This window comes from Pan paniscus, chromosome 14 (genome assembly GCF_029289425.2).
Source record: "Pan paniscus chromosome 14, NHGRI_mPanPan1-v2.0_pri, whole genome shotgun sequence".
Lineage (NCBI taxonomy): Eukaryota > Metazoa > Chordata > Mammalia > Primates > Hominidae > Pan > Pan paniscus.
This window is the reverse complement of record NC_073263.2, coordinates 30006373-30026870: the sequence shown is the minus strand read 5'-3', so window position 1 is coordinate 30026870 and position 20498 is coordinate 30006373. Positions and strand designations below refer to the sequence as shown.

The 20498-nt window shown below is 43.7% G+C and overlaps 1 protein-coding gene across 2 annotated transcripts; it reads right to left on the bottom strand.

Annotated features, from left to right (window-relative positions):
* Positions 1 to 13456: 13456 nt before the first annotated feature.
* Positions 13457 to 19975, bottom strand: UBE2L5 (ubiquitin conjugating enzyme E2 L5). Of its 2 annotated transcripts, XM_034936517.3 has the most exons (3): positions 19454 to 19975; positions 15348 to 15401; positions 13457 to 14766 (listed from the first exon to the last, which is right to left on the bottom strand). In XM_034936517.3, exon 3 carries the CDS (start codon positions 14137 to 14139, stop codon positions 13675 to 13677), a length of 465 nt encoding a protein of 154 aa, XP_034792408.1. In that variant the 5' UTR covers positions 14140 to 14766; positions 15348 to 15401; positions 19454 to 19975; the 3' UTR covers positions 13457 to 13674. The 2 variants fall into 2 exon arrangements, with proteins under 2 accessions (XP_034792408.1, XP_054952553.1); XM_055096578.2 differs by having other exon boundaries at positions 13457 to 15401.
* Between the last annotated feature and the right edge of the window lie 523 nt (positions 19976 to 20498).

Sequence of the window (20498 nt, the reverse complement as noted above, 5' to 3'; positions counted from 1 at the left end):
AACCAGCTATGATTGTAGGTATTTTGAACCATTATGATACATTAGGTATGCATTATTTATTTTATTTTTATTTTTATTTTTATTTTTGAGATGGAGTCTCACTCTATTGCCCAGGCTGGAGTGCAATGGCACGATCTCAGCTTACTGCAACCTCTGCCTCCCAGGTTCAAGTGATTCTCACTGCCTTAGCTTCCTGAGTAGCTGGGATTACAGACACGCACCACCACGCCTGGCTAATTTTTGTATTTTTAGTAGAGATGGGGTTTCACCATGTTGGCCAGGCTGGTCTCCTGACCTCGTGATCTGCCCACCTCAACCTCCCAAAGTGCTGGGATTACAGGTGTGATCCACCACATCTGGCCTTAGGTAATGGATATTCCATTAACATGCTGATAGTTTTAGATTTATTTGATCAGTTCATCCAGTAAAAACTTGATTCTTCAAACTAATATAGCTGCAGTCTAAAGGAAATTGAATTTGTTGGGGACCACCTAGGCTTTTCAGTGTAATTTAGAATATAAATTACTATAGGAATACGCATTATTTTATTCCTGCACATTTGCCAACAAAGTGGATGTTAAATCAAAATGCTATTGTTGGAATGAAACTGATGCTGCCTTGTCCTTTGATCTCATTCTGGGGACTTTTGAAGGTGTGTAGGCTGCTATTGGATTTGTACACCACTATTGGTTTATTACTAACCACCTCTTTTAAAAATTAATGAGCCTGTTGGTTAACTTAGTGCTTCAGGTCACACTGATCCATCAGATTAATCACAAGTGAGGTAGCACTCTCAGGCTCTATCAACTTCCTGCCAACATTTTCCATTAGAGGCATGAAATGCTAGATTAGAAAAAGGCCCTGGCCCTTGTTGCCCAGAGTTCTGCATCTGGCCATGGACCTGGGGCATCAGGTGCCACTTTAACTAGTTGAGCAGAGCAAACCTTTCTGCGATGTATCCATAGTTGGACAAAACAGAAGCAACCACTTGTCTCCAGACTCTAAAATATAAAACAGTAATCGGGCAATTATATGTGTATGGTTTATTTTCTCCACTGCAGAATAAGTTATTTGTTTATTAGGTATGTATTTATAAGGGGCAAAAAAATGACATCACTAGAACATGGGGAGCATACAAAAGTTATTTTAATTTCCTCTTTTTTTTTTTTTTTGAGACAGTCTTTCTCTGTCATCCAGACTGTAGTGCAGTGGCGTGATCTCGGCTCACTGCAAGCTCCGCCTCCCAGTTCAAGAGATTCTTGTATCTCAGCCTCCAGCTGGGACTACAGGTGTGTGCCACCATGCCTGGCTAATTTTTTTGTATTTTTAGTAGAGATGGGGTTTCACCATGTTGGCTAGGCTGGTCTCGAACTCCTTACCTCAAGTGATTTGCCCACCTCAGCCTCTCAAAGTGCTGGGATTACAGGCGTGAGCCACCATGCCTGGCCTAATTTTCTCCTTTTGTGAAAAAAGAGTTTTGGCTAAAGATTGAGTTTTTTAAAACTTTAGCTAATGGTGGTCAAAAAGGTAGAAAGGGAACTAGTATTTAGTCAATGTCTATTATGTGCAAGTAAGCTCTTTCAGTGCATAATTTTCTTTCTTTCTTTCTTTGTAGAGACAAGGTCTTGCCATATTGCTCAGGCTGGTCTGGAACTCCTGGCCTCAAGTGATCTGATCCTCCCACCTTGGCCTCCCAAAGTGTTGGGATTAGAGACATGAGCGACTGTGCCTGGCCCATAATCTCCTTTAATCCTTACAACTCCTCAAATAGATTCAGTCCCAATTCATAGACAGGATAACTGAGGTTCAGGGAGGTAAAGTAATTTGCCCAAGGTTGCATGGTGTGAAGTCACAAAAGTGGGATTTGAGCTCAAGTTAGTCTGCCCTGGGCCCTATGATCTATCCATTATATCTCAGGGTGACCAACCATCCTGGTTTGCCTAGGACTGAGGGATTTCCCGGAAGGCGAGACTTTGTTTTTAAACCATGACAGTCCTGGAAAGCCAGGAGGACTTGATCCCTCTACTTGGTAACCAGAGGTCACTGCTTCCTTAGCAAGCTAGGGAGATTCCAGGCCCTAGGTCAGTGTCTGATGGGAAGGACACACAGGAGGTCTGGATCTCTCACTTATTTCAGGATTAATGTACCCAACCATGCTACATTCCCACTGGAGAAAGCAAGTTAATGGCACTTCCAGCCAAATTACGCACTATATCCTTAGATCATGTAGGTCAAGGGTCAGCAAACCTTTCCTGTAAGGTTCATTTTCAGTCTGCAACTTAGGTCTTCAGTGTTGTGAGTTGTAGGGTCTCTATCACAACTGCTCAGCTCCACCATCGTAGTTGGAAGCAGCCATCAGCAATCCAAAAAGAGCGAGCCTGGCTGTACTCTAAGCAACTTATAGTTACCCAAACTGGAGGCGGGCTGGATTTGGCCCACAGATAGTTTGCCAAACCCTGATGTATGTTATTAATAAAGAATCCTTTGCATAGATAATGTATTTTTGAAGAAGAATTATTTCTGGAAGTTACTTTAATTGGGGTATGGCCAGTGAGCAGTTGGGAGCTCTCTTTTGAACTAACCTATTCATCAATTAGCCATTCCTACTATTTTCTTTTCTCTTTTTTTTGAGACAGGGTCTCACTTTATCACCCAAGCTGGAGTGCAGTGGCACCATTACTACCCACTGCAGCCTTGACCTCCCAGGCTCAAGCGATTCTCCTGTCTCAGCCTCCCAAGTAGCTGGGACTACAGGTGCCAGCCACCACACCTAGCTAATTTATATATTTTTTGTAGAGACAGGGTTTCACCATGTTGCCCAGCCTGGTCTCTAACTCCCAGACTCAAGCAATCCGCCCACCTTGGCCTTCCAAATTTCTGGTATTACAGGTGTGAGCCACTACACCCAGCCCTAATTCCTACTATTTTCTACTTTTGGACTATGGAATTTGACTTTTCTAATTCTACTGCAAAATTACATAGTGTGTGAGTGTGTAAAAGTGATGGTGTGTGATCCTCTTCACAAATTTCTATTCCCTTCCTTATCTGTTGGGAGACATTAGACACATTCATTTGAAAAATTGTTGTTTTCAACCAGTTCTTTTATTTCCATACACCATTTAAAAAGTAATTCCCACTGCATCTACACAAAGTTAAAATATATTAATTTGCTTCAATATAGCATTTTCTTTATTGTGTGCCAGAAAAATATCACGGAAATTTTCCTGTACTGAAAAGCAAATACCGCTTTTCCACTTGGGCAGCCTCTCCCATCCAATCATCGTTCACATACACCTTCATCATTCACTGGGTTCTCACTGAGCACTCCCTCTTAGCTATGCAGGTGCTCACAGATGTACCCCAAAGAGGAGCAGCGTGCAAAGCAACATGTCTTCAAATTCAAAAGTGACAGTGGGTTTGAGGACAAGAGAGGGGAAGAAATCCAAATTTAGAGGAAGAGTAGCAAGTGGTAAGGCTTGGGCCCAGGAATGAGCCAAGCGCAGGAGGGGAGAATAAATAGATTCACTCAGGAACAGAAGAGGAGCCCAGCCTTTGGAGACTGCAAAGGGTCATAAGGAGGACACAATTATTAAAGTAATGCAGAAGCCACTGTAATTTCTCAAGCAGGAAACTGACAGTGACAAAAATGGTGCTTGGCCAGGTGCAGTGGCTCATATCTGTGATAAGTTAGCCAGGTGTGGTGGCTCACACCTGTAGTCGGGAGGCAGAGGTGGGAAGATTGCCTGAGACCAGGAGGTCAAGCCTGTAGTGAGCTGAGTTCATACCACTGTACTCTAGCCTGGGTAACAGAGCAAGACCCTGTCTCAAAAAAAAAAAAAAAAAAAAAAAAAAGCCAGGTGCTCTGGCTCATGTCTGTAGTCCCAGAACTTTGGGAGGCCAAGGCAGATTGATCGCTTGAGCCCACAAGTTCAAGACCATCCTGAGCAACATGCCAAAACCTCATTTCTACAAAACATAAAAAAAAAAACATTAGCCAGGTGTGGTGGTGTGCCTATAGTCCCAGCTACTCAGGAGGCTTAGGTGGGAGAATCCTTTGAGCCTGAGGTGAAGGCTGCAGTGAACTAAGATCGTGCCACTGAACTCCAGCTTGGGCAACACAGTGACACCCTGTCTCAAACAATAAAAAATAAATGGTGCTTTAGGCAGCGTGTTCTGTGGTGTCCCGGCCATTGGAGGTAAAACACTCACTGGGGCTGGGTCACCATGGGGCAGGCAAAATGGACATTAAGGTCAGGGTCCAAGAAGATTCCACAGGAATCAAGAGGATGATGGTAGTGTCACCAATTCCAGAACAATTGAAAAGATGTGGTGCTCATTTGAGAAAATGGTTTGCATCTTTAGCCTGTGCACATGTGATTTTAGGCTAATTTTCACACGGTCATCGAGAGACTTGAAAATCTTTAGGTATTTTCATGCTCCTAGAGTGAGGATGCTCTACGGGTGGGTAGAGGTGGGTTATCTGTGTGGGTTTTATGCACTCTTCTTTACACAGAGATGGTAGCTGAACCAGGTAAGGAGCTTTCTGTCCTTTCTGACATCTGTTTGCTTAATGATCTCTGCCTACACCCTGTAGAGTTTGAAAAGCAGCGTACTAGAACCATGTTTCTTCTGACATACGCTGGCTGTACAATGCACACGCTTTCCGACAATATCCACATCAGACACCTCTCTGCTGATTCTAGGCTCCCAGACTGTGGCTTTTGATTTATCCTGTGAATTGCCTGAATTGCCAGCTCTGGCTAGGCTGGCTTCTGAGCACAGCTACCATCACTCAGGCTGCTGTTCTGTCGCTGTTCAGTCTGTCTTGTCCGTACCACACTGGTTGTCGAACTGTTGATTGGTAAGCTTGCACTTGACTTATGAGAACCAGCTCAAACTGCTTATGACCCTAAAAGAGATTCACTTAAAGAAGGTGCTATGACAATTAAGAATACATCAACATGCACTTAGATTAAATATTTAGATAATGCATGCATTAAGCAAAGCACTGTTTTAGTTTGATGATAAAATCAGGATCAGCTAGTCACCTGATAACATTTCATAGCTGCTTAATTTATCAATGAAACTCACTGACTTCAATTTTCCAACCCTACAGTTGTAAGAAAGACATTAATATTAAAGATTGTAGTGATACCCAGTAGAGGAGAAGACAGTAATAAATAATTAGCTCCTTTATGCTTCAGTTGCTTTCCTAAATTACTTATGAAACAGCAACAAATACTACTAGTGCCATTGGGAAAGCTGACATTATCCATTTCTTATTTAACAATGGAGTCATTAAAAAAGGAAAGAAAGAGAAAAAGGAGGCTGGGAGTGAGAAACTCATTGTATTTAATACAGATTCTGGTATCTTTTTTTTTTTTTGAAATGAAGTCTCATTCACTTACCCAGGCTGGAGTGCAGTGGTGCAATCTCCACTCACTGCAACCTCTGCTTCCCAGGTTCAAGCCATTCTCCTGCCTCAGCCTCCCAAGCAGCTGGGATTACAGGTGCCCACCACCATGCCTGGCTAATTTTTGTATTTTTTTAGAAGAGACGGGGTTTCAGCATGTCGGCCAGGCTGGTCTGGAACTCCTGACCTCAGGTGATTGGCCCACCTTGGCTTCCCAAAGTGCTGGTACTACAGGCGTGAGCCACCGTGCCCGGCCAGATTCTGGTATTTTGAGAGGCTGCATGTTTGGCTGAAGGATATCAAAAGCTACTAAGCAAGAGAATGGCATTTGTTGTTACCAAAGTAAACAATTTTTATTTCTGTTTTCCATATGCAGGCATATGAGTAAAGAAAACATGGCACATTGTATTTGTACATTTTGGGAAAACATGTAGCCTTATAATCATCATAATATGAAACACATCCCTTATGCTATTAAGTGTTTCATCACTGCTCTGGGAGTTCTGCATTAACAAAGGAGATGGAAATTAGTGGTTCTGAGATATTTCAGTTCCAGTATGAATTCTGATACGGTCCAGATTGAAAGAACCACACCTAAATTGTCTCAGTTATGTGAAAATTTATTTTATAACTGTTTCCAGAGCATGTGGTTCAAATATCACAACTTATCAAATATAAACCTCATTGCCAGGAAATTTTCCTTGAGGCAGACTGAGATTTTTTTAATTTTCTGATCTCTCTAGGGATGGCAATGTCTCCTGTCCTCCATAGTCTCCAAGATTTTTTCTCTCTGTCCAAAAGAGGAAAGCTTTGGTGGAGACAAAATCCCTGTCCCCAGATAAACATGCTCAAATGAATACATTTCCAGAAAGTTCAGATAAATTGAGAGTTCAGATCAAAAGTTCAGATAAATTGAGAGTATTTTTTAAGAATTGTCATTTCCTTACACTCTGTTAACAGTTGTGCCTGCTAGATAAAATGTTTACAATAAACTTTGCAAATCTCCATATTTTGAGAAATCATTTGTGGCATTAAGAATGGAAATAGAAGAAATAAATGAAAATAAGAAATCATGGATAATGTCTATGAAGTCCTCAACAGTGCTTGGCACACAGTATGTGCTCAACAAATATTATAGGTGGTAACATCATAATATTATTTGGGAATATTTGTATTTAATGAAAAAGGGTACATATATATTTATAAATGTGAACACATATTTATGTACAGAATAGGTATATATAAACAGAAAAGAGTCTGTCTTTCCTAATTGCCAGAAGTAATCTTTGCTTGTGAATTAATTCATTGCTGTTTGCTATTATTTGTTCTTCTGTACAGAGAGTTGGAAAGGAGAGCATACTAGCAGAGGTGTGAAATGGCTCATTTATTTGCATTAATTATTAACTTTGAAGCCTCACCAAAATTGTTCTAATCTTAGCATTGAAGCAACTTTGGTCATTGATGAACTATCTAATCAATGAATTAAAGTCACAAAACATGCTAAGAATGCCACTGTTACCATGTAATAGTGGAATGTGCGAAGGGACTTCAGACATCATCCAGCATAATGCCTTCATTTCACAAGTGAGTAACCTGGGGCCCGAACAAGTAAGGGGACATGTCAGATGGGTCATTCCAAATCTGGACTTTTGCCTCCATATCCAGGCTCTGGCCAGCCACATTATCTGTAAGGCTTTTTACCCTTCTATAAAAACTAAGTCTGGCCAGGTACGGTGACTCACGTCTGTAATCTCGGCACTTTGGGAGGCCGAGGCGGGTGGATCACTTGAGGTCAGGAGATTGAGACCAGCCTGGCCAACATGGCGAAACCCCATCTCTACTAAAAATAGAAAAATTAGCCGGCGTGGTGGCTCACGCCTGTAATCCCAGCTACTCAGGAGGCTGAGGCAAGAGAATCACTTGAACTTGGGAGGAGGAGGTTGCAGTGAGCCAAGATCGTGCCAGTGCACTCCAGCCTGGGTGACAGAGCGAGACTCAGTCCTGAAAAACAAACAAACAAACAAACAACAACAACAACAACAAAAACCCAAAAAACACAACCAAGCCAAGTCTATCTGATCATGTGAGTCTGTGTAACTCCATTACAGTTGGATTGGCCTCTTGGGGGTGATGGCCTCAAATACTTCTCAAATACAAAGAAAACCAGTTGATTCTAAAATGATGGAAAAGAAGGGGCCCCAACAAGCATCTCTCCTTCACCTCACCTTTTCTGCTTTGCTGTTGTGGATATCCAAAAATATATGGGTGTTCAGGTATATTACCTCACTTTAGGATTAAAAAGTCCATTGTTTTACTTTTGTTTTCTGAGTTTTTTGTTGTTGGTGGTGGTGGTGTTGGTGGTTTTTGGTTTTGTTTTTTTCCAGAGACAAGGTCTTTCTCTTTTGCCTAGGCTGGAGTGCAGTGGTGCCATCATAGTTCAATGCAGCCTCAAATTCCTGGGCTCCAGTGATGCTCCTGCCTTAGCCTCCTGAGTAGCTGGGACTATAGGCATGAACCACTATGCCTCACTAACTTTTTTTTTAGTTTTTTTAGAGATGGGGTTTTGCTATCTTGTCCAGGCTGGTCTTGAACTCCTGGTCTCAAGTGGTCCTCCCACCTCAGCCTCCCAAAGTGCTGGGATTACAGGCGTAAGCCACTGCACCTGGCCACCAAGTATATTTTTAAATGAGGTTTATGAAATAGGTCACGGAATACTTTCTCATATCTAAGCATAGACTTTTTAGTGATAATTGGTTATTGATGAGTTCAAGAAACCACTTGTCTCTGATTCTCATGTTCTAAATAGGTGGTCCAGTTGTGCAAATTAGCCTGAAACTACATATGCAGAGCCTAAAATGGGGTAAGGGTTGGAGGCTCCTCAAAGGCAGGGTGTAGGTCCCCTTTACAGTTGTATCTCCAGACCCAAGTGCAGCTTTTGGTCATTGGACGTGTTCAATAAAGTTTGTTGGACAACTTAATGAAAGAGTAAACAAATTAAATTTCTGGTTCTCCAAGCTTTTCTTTTCTGTTTTTTTTTTTTTTTTTTTTTTGAGACAGAGTCTTGCTCTGTCGCCCAGGCTGGAGTGCAGTGGCGCGATCTCGGCTCACTGCAACCTCTGCCTCCCCAGTTCAAGTAATTCTCCTGCCTCAGCCTCCTGAGTAGCTGGGACTACAGGTGCCTACCACCACGTCCAGCTAATTATTGTATTTTTAGTAGAGATGGGGTCTCACCATCTTGGCCAGGCTGGTCTTGAACTACTGACCTCGTGATCCACCCGCCTCAGACTTCCAAAGTGCTGGGATTACAGGCATGAGCCACCGCACCTGGCCTCTCCAAGCTTTTCATGGTAATAGAAGAGTATCTTAATACAGAAACAGGCATTTGTGTTTTCTTTTTTCTTTTTTGAGATAAGGTCTTGCTCTGTCATCCAAGCTGGGATATAGTGGCATAATCATAGTTTGCTGCAGCCTCAACCTCCCAGACTCAAGTGATCTTCTCACTTCAGCATCTCAAGCAGCTGGGATCACAGGCATGTGCCACCATAGCTGGCAAAATTGTTTTTGTATTTTTTGTAGAGATGAGGGTCTCACTATGTTGCCCAGGCTGGTCTTAAACTCCTACGCTCAAGTGATCCATCCACCTTGGCTTCTCAAAGTGCTGGGATTACAGACATTTGTGTTTTATGAAGTTGTGTCTCTCAAACTTGATGGTCTAGTGGCTACTTTGGTGAGTCTGAAAAATCAACCAAACAAAAAAACAGAAAACAAAAAACCCGTTTAAATTTTTCTATCCTTTTCTAATAGTCACTGCATAGCATCTTCCCACGTGTAAAGGCGTATCCTTTGAACTTTAGAGGGTGACGTGGGCATGAGTCTCTGTACCTCATGGATTCCTCAGAATTCTATGTGATTCTGAAATGTTGACATATTTCTCTTGCTAGTGAGCAAGAGAAATACTGAGGCCAGTAAACCAGCTATCTTAGCGCCTCACCTCTTCTGGACATATCACTGGCAAAGCCCATTTCCAAGTGTCTTGCACTAGTGGAGATGTGTGTTGTATGGTGTCCTCATCAAGAAAAAACACACGTTTGCTTGCTGAAATTTTGGACAATTTCCTTCTAACAAAGGCCCTTGCCTGCCTATCTTTAGAATCCCAGCCTGGGGTAGGCACGGTGGCTCACGTCTGTGATCCTAGTGCTTTGGGAGGCTGAGGCGGGATGATCACTTGAGGCCGAAGTTCGAGACCAGCCTGGACAATATAGTGAGACCCTGTCTCTACAAAAAACGTTTAAAATAAATTAGCCAGCATGGTGGCACATGCCTGTAGTCCCAGCTACTCTGGAGGCTGAGGCAGAAGGATCATTTGAACCCAGGAGCTCAAGGTTACAGTGAGCTATGATCATGCCACTGCACTGCACTCCAGCCTGGGCAACAGAGACCCTGTCTGTAAAATAAATAAATAAATAAATAAATAAATAAAATTAGAATCCCAGCCTGACTTATGACTAAATTTGTTCACTAAGTGGTGAGAGATGCTAACATTAAGTGCTGGTATATATGCTGCATCAGAGATGGCCCTTCCGACAACCATGTGTTGTGAAACTATTTTATGCATGTGGCCCACTAGTAGGAAAAGGCATTCTAGTCAGTACTGTCAAGAGATCAGGCAGAGGCGTGACATATGTATATTTTAAAGAAGGAGCAACAGTTGGGAATGGACAAAAGACACAGCCAGGGCACCCTCAGAAGCCTGTAATTATACTAGTAACCAAACCTTCCCATAGGAGAGCTCATTTTCAGAGAGGTGAAACTGCATCTGAAGACATGTTTCTGAGACATGAATACTGAGATTGCTTTACCTAGGCATTGGCAATAAAACATCTTTATGTTGATCACATCTTTCCCAGAGACATCAGAAAAGAACATGACTCACCTCATTGGTCTAAAAAGGACACTCTGCTTCCCTTCTTAAAACCTTCCATGGTGTTGTTCCACTTTTGGTTTTGAATTATAGAAAGATGAATATTTTTGTCCCTGAGCCAGGAAGGCTGTGTGCCACGTGTCTTTTACACAGCAGCTACATTTCACAAAAAAATGTTTTTTACCTGATTTTTCCTGTGGCATTTTAGAAATTTGCACTTGACTTTCTAACATTCATTTCTTCTGTCCCCAAGGCACCATCATGAGTCAGTGGGAGGAAAAACATTAACTTCACTTAAGCCTGGAGAAAGGTCGAGTGGCATGTCCAGAATCACACAGTGACTCAGAATACCTGCCTGGGCAATTTCTTCATCTGTTAGAAGGTTCACTTTTCAAACAGCAGGAGATATTTATTCATTTTGGAAGTCTCTTCTGCTGTGTTTCTAAATGGTCAACCTCTAGATTAAGGGAGGAAATCACCCAGTTTTCACTAGTTGCCACAAGCCAACACAGTGAACATAAAAGCTTGTAGAAAGATTATTCCCTCAGGATAAATCTATAGTTGGTTATCATCATGCTTGAGAAGTGTTTTTGGAAGTGAGCTCAAGCTTTGGAAATTGATTTCACAGAGCAGGTTGGTGTCCTCATGACCACCCCACCTGCACCCCAACAGTGTCCCTGCAAGATAAACACCCTGGAGGAGCAAGACCAACATCATTGCCCACCTGACATTTAAAAATTTTCTCATATTTGGGTGAAAGCTGACTTTTCAAATATCTGGGTCACCACTTTTTCAGTCTTTTCTTAGATGCTTGCATTGTAGAAAAATGTTAGGTAGAGAATTAAGGCAATTTAACAATCACTTTCCACACTCCAGAAGTTTAGGATACCACCTTTAGGCCAGCTCATGTTTTTAATCAACTCATGATAACTATTGGTTCTAAATGAAAAGTTTCCCTTTTTATTGTTTAGCTGTGGTTGAAATTTGCATTTTCTCTGAATCAATAAAATAATCTTAGAAGTTGGTTGGCATCCTCTCAGATTTTCCTGCTCCTGTTGGGGCACAAAAATTCTCTTTGGTTCTACTTTACCCTTTGCATGTTAAGCAATCCTAGTTCCCTTACCTCTCCTGATCCTTTCCCCTCTCCTTCCAGCTGATGGCTCCTGTCTCATCCTGCTGGGAGGTTCCTGACTACGTTCTCTGGGGTAGTTCAGAAATCTACCCTCACCAGTAGCCCTCACTCCCCAAAACAAAAACCGGACAACTCTTGGTTTGGTACTTTATTATGCTAAAAATAAAATAAAATAAAGAAAAAAAGAAGCACAAAATGACTCATACACATTCCCTCAGACTAACAGGGGGAGTGACTCACCTTCCCTCCTCAGCATGTATCACTCATGTCTTCTGGATTAGGACATGGAATCATGTGTAGGTTTCTCTGCCACTTTCTAGAGCCAGTTAAATTCTAAGATCCTCAAAAGTTTAGTAGTCATAAACTGATTATTAAATGCTTAGGCATCAAATATGGTAATGAAACAAAAATATATCTTCCATGAAGACACTGGCTACGACAATGACCAGGGAAGAAAATCCCTGGAATCTTAACATGGTGATTTCTTGTTGCTCACCAAGATGTGTGGGTTTCCCTTCACTGATGATACTCACGCGAGCTACTCCTACTGCCCATGACAAAGAGAACTCAAGAAGGCAAACTTTCTTTACAAGTTAAAGGTAAAAGAAGCTAGATTTATCTTTTTGACAAGTTTAAAATATACACTTAAAATATAATTTATAAAATGCTTAATCTGCTGACTCCAGAGCCTGCCGTGCAGGGTGGGGTGGGGGTGGGCAGCTGCCCAGTACACCAGCAGAGCAAGAGTGCAGAGGTGCGGCTCTCCCTCCCACCCCCTTCTGTTCAGACACCCAAGGGGCCCCATGCACCCCTGAAATCACACAACTAGTTTCTACAGATTTTAGATACAAGAAATTATAGACACTGGCTTCAGTTATTCAAAAGCAAGAGCTTGGGCTTTTTGATCCTTTAATTAAAGTTCTTGTTCCAAAAAATATGTGCAAACACAATCTTTAACAGCTCAATTTCTAAAAATTATTTCACAAAAGGAGGAGAGTGAACAATCCTCTATGTATATGTTCTACAGGACAAATCTTATCACCAATTACTAAAGCAGGGAAGTGCAGCTTGTCAAAAAGGCCTTACTGGAGAGGCGGTGGGGGATGGGGGATGGAGAATATGAAAATGTCATTAAGGATGAGAGCCTAGACACTATAAAAGATGCAGCACCTCAGAGCAGCCCAGCCAAAATGAGAGGTGGCAAAGCTACTCTTTTGTCTGTGAAATTTGCATGCGTTTCATTTCCTTTACCAATGCCACCTGAGTCCAAGCCACCTCACCTTCTGTTGTCTCCATTTCAGCCTAAAGACACCCCAATTATGGTGTGAATTCCAGGTATTTCAATCAATTTTTTTTTGTGGGGGGGGGGCAGAGTTTTGCTCTTGTTGCCCAGGCTGGAGTGCAATGGCGCAATCTGGGCTCACTGCAGCCTCTGCCTCCAGGGTTCAAACGATTATCCTGCCTCAGCCTCCTGAGTAGCTGGGATTACAGGAGCCTGCCACCACGCCCGGCTACTTTTATTTATTTATTTATTTATTTATTTTATTTTTAGTAGAGATGGGGTTTCACCATGTTGGCCAGGCTGGTCTCGAACTCCTGACCTCAGGTGATCCACCCACCTCAGCTTCCCAAAGTGATAGGATTACAGGTGTGAGCCACCAAACCCGGCTCGCAGGTATTTCAATCTAAATGTCAGTTCAACGGGAAACATCAATTAAAACAAAAATGGATTTCCTACGACCCATCGAATTCCTGTGGCCACTCTCATCCCATCTCCTAACTACATCCACCAGAAAAAAAAAAAAAGAAAAAAGCAAGGAATAGAGCATACAATCTCTTTTCTTTTATGTTCTCTAAGTAAACCCTGGGTTCTGGTAGGACCCTGTGTCGACATCCTGATGTCTGAACTCTTATCCCGTTAGGGTAGCCAGATTTTATGTTTTTAAAACACCAACTAGTCCAGTGTATAGTTCCGTCTATTAATGGCCACTTTTTTTTTTTTTTAAGAACATCTTAAATTTTTAATCCTTTCTTTACAGGTTACCTAGACCACTTTTAATTAAGAAAACTGTAGAAAGTTAGTAACTGCTGCAAGCGAACGCCAGACGGTGGCACGTATCAATTTCCACAGAGTCCTGCTTTGCGGGGTGTCTGGATGTACTGCACGGGGTCTCTGCTCACACTTGCTGGAACCAATCGTGGCCGATTTTAGTCCACAGGTCGCTTTTCCCCATATTTCTTTGTAAACTCTTCAGCATTCTTACAGAATTTTTTACGGTCGTTAGAGTATTCTTCAGCTAGGTCAGCCCGAAGCGGGTGCTCGGGCTGCGGGTCATTCACCAGTGCTATGAGGGACTGGATTACTTGGTCGGTTTTGGTTGCTGGCTTCCAGTTTTCAGCACTAATTACTGGCAGACAGACCTGCCCCTTTTCGTCGATGTTCGGGTGATAGATCTTTGTTTTAAATGTGATCCTCGGTGGTTTGAATGGGTACTCTGCTGGAAAGTTGATTTCGATTCTGAAGGCCCCCTTATTATACGGAGGGTTGTCAGGAACAATAAGCCCTTGCCAAGTCAATAAATTAGCTTCATCAACCTGGATGTTACGGAAGTTTTCCATTCCACATTTGCGGATTTCTTCAAGCTCCTTCATCAGCCTCCTGCTGGCCGCCATCTTGGATTTGGTGCTGCTTCTTTCCCAGAATGCATCGTGGTAACGGCCACTTTTAATGGTTGTGTATGTATACACTCAAATAACGTTCTGATGTGGCAGTTTGAACTTACGCTGAGCAAAGCAACTTGCCCACTGGTTGGTTAGAGTGATCATTCACAATCCTATACATTATAATTTTTTTTTTTAGCCAGAATCTCTCTCTGTTGCCCAGGCTGGAGTGCAGTGGCACCATCTCTGCTCATTGCAACCTCAGCCTCCCGGGTTCAAGCCATCCTCTCGCCTCGGCCTCCCAAGTGGCTGTGATTACAGGCACGTGCCACCATGCACAGCTAACTTTTTTTTGTATTTTTAGTAGAGACGAGGTTTCACCATGTTGGCCTGGCTAGTCTCGAACTCCTGACCTCAAGTGATCCGCCCGCGTTAGTCTCCCAAAGTGCTCAGATTATAGACGTGAGCCACCGCACCCGGCTTTACACATTATAATTCTACCTGCATATTCACCTGTTGCCTGACTGAAGACTGGTATGTCCAGATCAGATTGCTCATCTTGCATTTCACAGCACAAAGTGAGATCCTTGGTGTTTGAATATTTTTTTCTGAGAAATTTCTATTAATCCAGTTCATGTTCTTAACAGGAAGTAATTCAGACATGGGAAATGATAAAATGTATCAACTGAGAGCCAAAGAAGATAATGAATAGAGGTGAAATATACAAATACACTCATGCAAAGGGATAGAAATAATATATTTTGGGGCATTTTCACAAAAAGTTATCACTTTAGAGTACAAATGTAAATTATACTTGTTTACCTGAATTTTCAGATATAACTCACTTTGTAGAATATTAATATATTGAAACCTGTCATTTTAATTATATAATTGGACTTGAATTTCTGCAGAACAAGTATACCCAGAACGACATGAAAAGCTCAGTAAGAAGGCAGCAAAACTTATTTTAAAATCACATATTTAAAGGTAAGATTATCTTTTACAATAAATTATTAATGGCACTACTCAAAATAAGTTATGGAATATGAATGCAAAGTAGTCAGAGTTATTTTTGTATTTGGCATAAGGGCTAAGGAGCTTAAAAAGAAAAGCAGTATTAGAACAACAAAAAAATGGGACAGCAGTCACCTGGCTTCAATAAGCCTTCTCTGCGATATTCTGTAAGAAAAGAATATACAGGTTGCATTTTTAAAAGTTACCTTGTTGTGGAAGCTTCTGAATTTTGGAAAGGAATGGTTGATTTTGATCAAAGCCTGGAAGAAACACAGACATTTTGAATCAAAATGTAACAGTATACACAGAGAGCTCTCTAGCTATAGATAATAAAATCAACACCTGAGCATAGGCTGTGTAGACCAGGACTAGGAAAGAAGTCCATCTGGCAGGAAAATAAGGTAGGATTCAGAGAGCAAATAAGATTGCAGCAGATGTCAGGGTACAAAATACAATTGAACAAGTAAGATTCAAAATAGTATGTTTATATGACCTGTCTTCCCCAACTAAAACCTCCATGTGGGCAGGGATTGTAATTTTGTCCGTTGCTGTATCCCCAGCTTCTGGGCCACTGTCTGGCTTATAGGAGGTGCTGCATACATTCCCCCTCCTGACCCCTCACTTTTGTGTAAGCCCCGACTCGCATCCATACTTTTTCTTTTTTGTTTTTTTTGAGAAGGAGTTTCACTCTTGTCTCCCAAGCTAGAGTTCAGTGGTGTGATCTCAGCTCACTGCAACCTCCGCCTCCCAGTTTCAAGCGATTCTCCTGCCTTAGCCTCCCGAGTAATTGGGATTACAGGCACCCACCACCACGCCTGGCTAATTTTTGTATTTTTAGTAGAGATGGGGTTTCGCCATGTTGGCCAGGCTGGTCTCAAACTCCTGACCTCAGTTGATCCACCTGCCTTGGCCTCCCAAAGTGCTGGGATTACAAGCATGAGCCACTGTGCCTGGCCTTTTTTCTTTTTTTGAGATGGAGTTTCATTCTTATCGCCCAGGCTGGAGTGCAATGGCCCAATCTTGGCTCACTGCAACATCCGCCTCCCAGGTTCAAGCGATTCTCCTGCCTCGGCCTCCCGAGTAGCTGGGATTACAGGCACGCCCGGCTAATTTTTGTTATTTTTAGCAGTGACGGGGTTTCACCATGTTGGCCAGGCTGGTCTTAAACTCCTGACCTCAGGTGATCTGCCTGCCTTGGACTCCCAAAGTGCTGGGATTACAGGCGTGAAACACCACGCCCGGCCTATAAATATTTGATAAGTGAATAAACATAAGCTGAAGTTTCAGAAGACAGATTTGTCCAAGGAAATTAAGTCCCACAAGTATGTGATGAACACCTAAACGGTACTATGGTAAGTGTCTGCATGTAATGCAAAAGTAACTATTATCCAAGACTCAGTAATATGGCATGAGAATGCATGGCGCTGGGTGGGGAGGAGCAACTGTCTTTGGGAAGAAGGCATTAGAGATGGTATTGAATGGTGAGTGGTAGGAAAGACAGGAACTGGAGCCCAATGCCAGGCCCTGGGCTTTGTATTCCATTCCCAATCTCCCTGAGAACAGGAACCACTTCACCTACCTTTGAATGCCAAGTGCCTGCCTCACTGTGTTTCTAGTAGGTGCTCAATAAATGCCCATGAAGTGATAAGTAGACAATTGGGACCCAGGCAGTGCATCCAATGGAGCAGCAGGATCAGCATGCTGGCCAGGACCAGCCAGGGAATCAACCAGGGCCTATTTCTTTGTTCTCTGTCTCATCTACTTGAACAACTGTGGCCAATCCAGGATGGGCACTGTCAGAGTGTGGTCTAGAACTCCTCCCTGAGGATTAAATGTTAAAATGTTAACCCTCAGGCCCCATTGGGACCTCTTGAATCAAAATCCCGAGGGAGAGAACAGAAACTGGAATGTAAAGCAGGTATCCAAGAACTGGGCACTGTGGCTCATGCCTGTAATCCTAGTACTTTGGGAGGCTGAGGTAGGGGGATTTCTTGAGGCCAGGAGTTCAAGACCAGCCTGGGCAACACAGACCTGGTGTCTACAAATAAAACATTAAAAATTAGGTGGGCATGGTAGTACACACCTGTAATCCTAGCTACTCAGGAGGCTGGACCGGGAAGATCACTGAGCCCAGGAGGTCGAGGCTGCAGTGAGCTATGATTGACTGCACTCCAGAAACTGAAATCCCAAGAGCAAGAGAAACAACTATTTTGGGTGGTCACTGTGGGCCAGGTACCGTTCAAGATGCTTTCACATATAGTAATTTTATTTATTTAGTTTTAAATTTGCTGTAAACTCTGAGCAGACATATATATAGTAATTTAATATGCAATAATCCACAGAGGTAGTTTGGTTATAACTATCTGTGTTTGAGGAAACAAGCTCAGGGATAGTATATAACTTGCTTTACACTGAATGGCAAGTAACTATTGGGGATCCAAATTCCTGAGCTTAATTTCAGAGACCACACACTCTCCTACATCTCATGGCACCTTAGGGGAATGCAGAATCCAGGAAACTAGGACGTCATGTTGTGCCTGCCTTCAGGAAATGTACAGTCAGCCTCTGTTTGGTTGAATCTGCCTAAAGAAATCTCCAGAAATTGAGATTTGAGGTTTTAACATTACATAATTCTAGATCCTAGAGTGTCAAAGTCATCTGTGACTTTAATAATCCTAATACGATGACCAAGCACTGGGTGCAGTGGTTTGTCTGAACCAGGACTAATTTTTAGAAAATTCACATGTGCAGAGTGGACAAGTCCCTTAACAGAGTGAAGGCAGAGGTGGGGGAAGACAGCTGGAGAGGTACAGACTGTCACCCTCACACCTAACACTGCTGTTGGCTCCAGCCAACAGTCCCACCCAGGGTGGCCCGGGCTTCTCATGTTTCAGAGAAGCCCAAAGTCCAGCTTTCCATGTGAAACTTAACAATTTCAAAATATCCATAACTAATTCAAAAGTTTAAACTACACCCCACAGGCCAAACAGGTCTGGAAGACAAGTTCAGGCCCATGGAGCTCCAGCATGCACCCTCTGGTTGGGAACATACAAATCCCAGGGCGTTAAGCTACATAAAGTAACTGGGACATGGTTTAGTGAAAACGGTTTCCATCAGAACCTGTCTGTGCATCTGCTGGCATGAAGGTATATCCCTACCACTATTTCTGGTTTAATTTAGGAAAACACGCATTGCATCGTCTTTCAATTTTATGCAAGTGTATCAGATGTGGCCTGAAGGCCAAATTTTTGTGAACTGGAATTGCATCTTTCCATTACCCTACCTTCCCACCGTAAGGATGCCTCATTCTGGTTTTTGAGTGATCTTTAATGAGCACTGGCCAATTTTAAATATATGATTCCCCGGCCTTTCCGTTTATTTTATTTTTTTGAGACAAGGTCTGGCTGGAGTGCAGTGGTGCTATCTTGGCTCACTACAACCTCCACTTCCCAGGCTCATGTCATCCTCCTGTCTCAGCCTCCCTAATAGCTGGGACTACAGGTGTGCACCACCACACCCAGCTAATACTGTATTTTTTTAGAGATGGAGTTTCACTATGTTGCCCAGGCTGCTCTTGAACTCCTGGACTCAAATGATCCCCCTGCCTCAGCCTCCCAAAGTGCTGGGATTACAGGCGTTGAGCCACCACACCCGGCCCTAGTTTATTTTAAAGGAAAATAGAGTAAACTCTCCGGGGGAAGAACCTCCAGTTTAATAACGCTCCATATTGTATCTGCTTTATTGTAATTGTATTTGGAGATTTTCCAGATGGAACTTCTCTGTACTGAAGCCTTAAACCTGCTGTGTTTCAGAGCAGAAGTTATCCATGTCTGTCTGTCTCTCTCTGACACACATGCACAAAAACTAGATATGTGATTTACTATATATGACATGATAAACAACATTCTAAAGCAGTAAGTTTAGAACAACAAACTGAGTTTTGTCATTGCTATTATTTAATGATTTTATCATGTTACTTTATGTAGAATGGCTATGGAATAATTAATTAGGTTTTGTTGTGGTTTTTAATATCGCCACAGTCTAAATAATAAACCATTTTCCCGATATTGGCACCGCTTGAGAAGAGATTTTCTTATCTATTTTTTGACAGAGTTAAAAAGGTGCCTCTCCCTCTGTGTCCTAATTTTTGCAACGTGTGTGCATTTATTACGTGTCACCAAGCGAGGCAATGCTAACCTAGCAAAGCAGAAATCATCACCAGAGCAAATTAATGCAATGTCACCCGCTGACCGATGTTAAACGCAGCAGAGACTCACAAGCATCCGTGTGAATGGATTAAAAAGGCACTTACAGGGATGACCCGCAAAGATCCTAGTTTCAAGACACAACAAAAAGCCTCCAGGAAGTGAAGCCAGCAGGTTCTAATCTCATTTATTTTCACGGCTATGTTTTTTTAATTGTAGTTTTCCACTGTAAAACCAAAGAGCATCAAAGGAGAACAGCTTTCCCTCTCCCGGAAGCCTCACGGAGCGGAGTTCCCTGAGCTGCGCGGCCGCCGGTCACGGGGAAGTGCCCCGCGCGCGGAGCTCCCCAAGCGCCCAGCCCTGCCTGCGCCGCAGCCGCCACCACCGCTGCCACCACCGCCGCCGCGGCCGGGGAGCTGCGCTGGGCTGGGCTGGGCTGGGCTGGGAGGGGCGGGGCGGGGCGGGGCGGGGCGGGCGTCCGTAGTTATTTATTTATTTAGCGGCTACAGAAAAGCTCTGCGGCGCTCGCGAAACCCGAAGACTTGCAGGTAGCCAGGCGCTCCCACTCGTTCAACAGCTCCCGGGCTGGCTTGGGAGAAACTAAGGAACTTGCTTCGCCCCCCCGCCGCTCCCTGGGGCCGCTTGCCCACCCGCGGCACTTGCCCTCCCCGCTCTTCCCCACTTTCTACCCCCACCTCCGCCCGCCCCACCTTCCCCTTTCCCCGCTTTCCCCTCTCCCACCTCCTCCTTCTCGCCCCCACCTCCACCTTCTCTCCCCTCCCACATCCCCGGTCTCCCACTTCCCCCTCCTTCCCGACCCACCTCTCCCTCCTCCCCGCCCCACCTCTCCCTCCTCCCCGCCCCACCTCTCCCTCCTCCTCTTCCTCCTCCTCCCCCCCGCTCCTCTCCTTACCACCTCCTCCGCCCTCCCCCACCTCCTCCCCGCTCCCTTCTCCACCCCCTCTTTCCCCACTCCGCTCCCCGGGCGGCTGGCGGCTCCCTGGCTCCGGCGTGTACAGATTTGGGCAGAATGTGGTTCCAAGGCTCTCGGTCAAGAATTCGGAGGAGGAAAGTTTGCTGGCGGCGCCGCGGCTCACACCACTCCCCGCCCCGGGGGCGGTCCTCGAGGCCGGGCCCCGCCGCCCGTGCTTC

Excerpts from the sequence above, each read along its gene's own strand:
- UBE2L5 (XM_055096578.2), bottom strand. The coding sequence starts at position 14,139 with ATGGCGGCCAGCAGGAGGCTGATGAAGGAGCTTGAAGAAATCCGCAAA.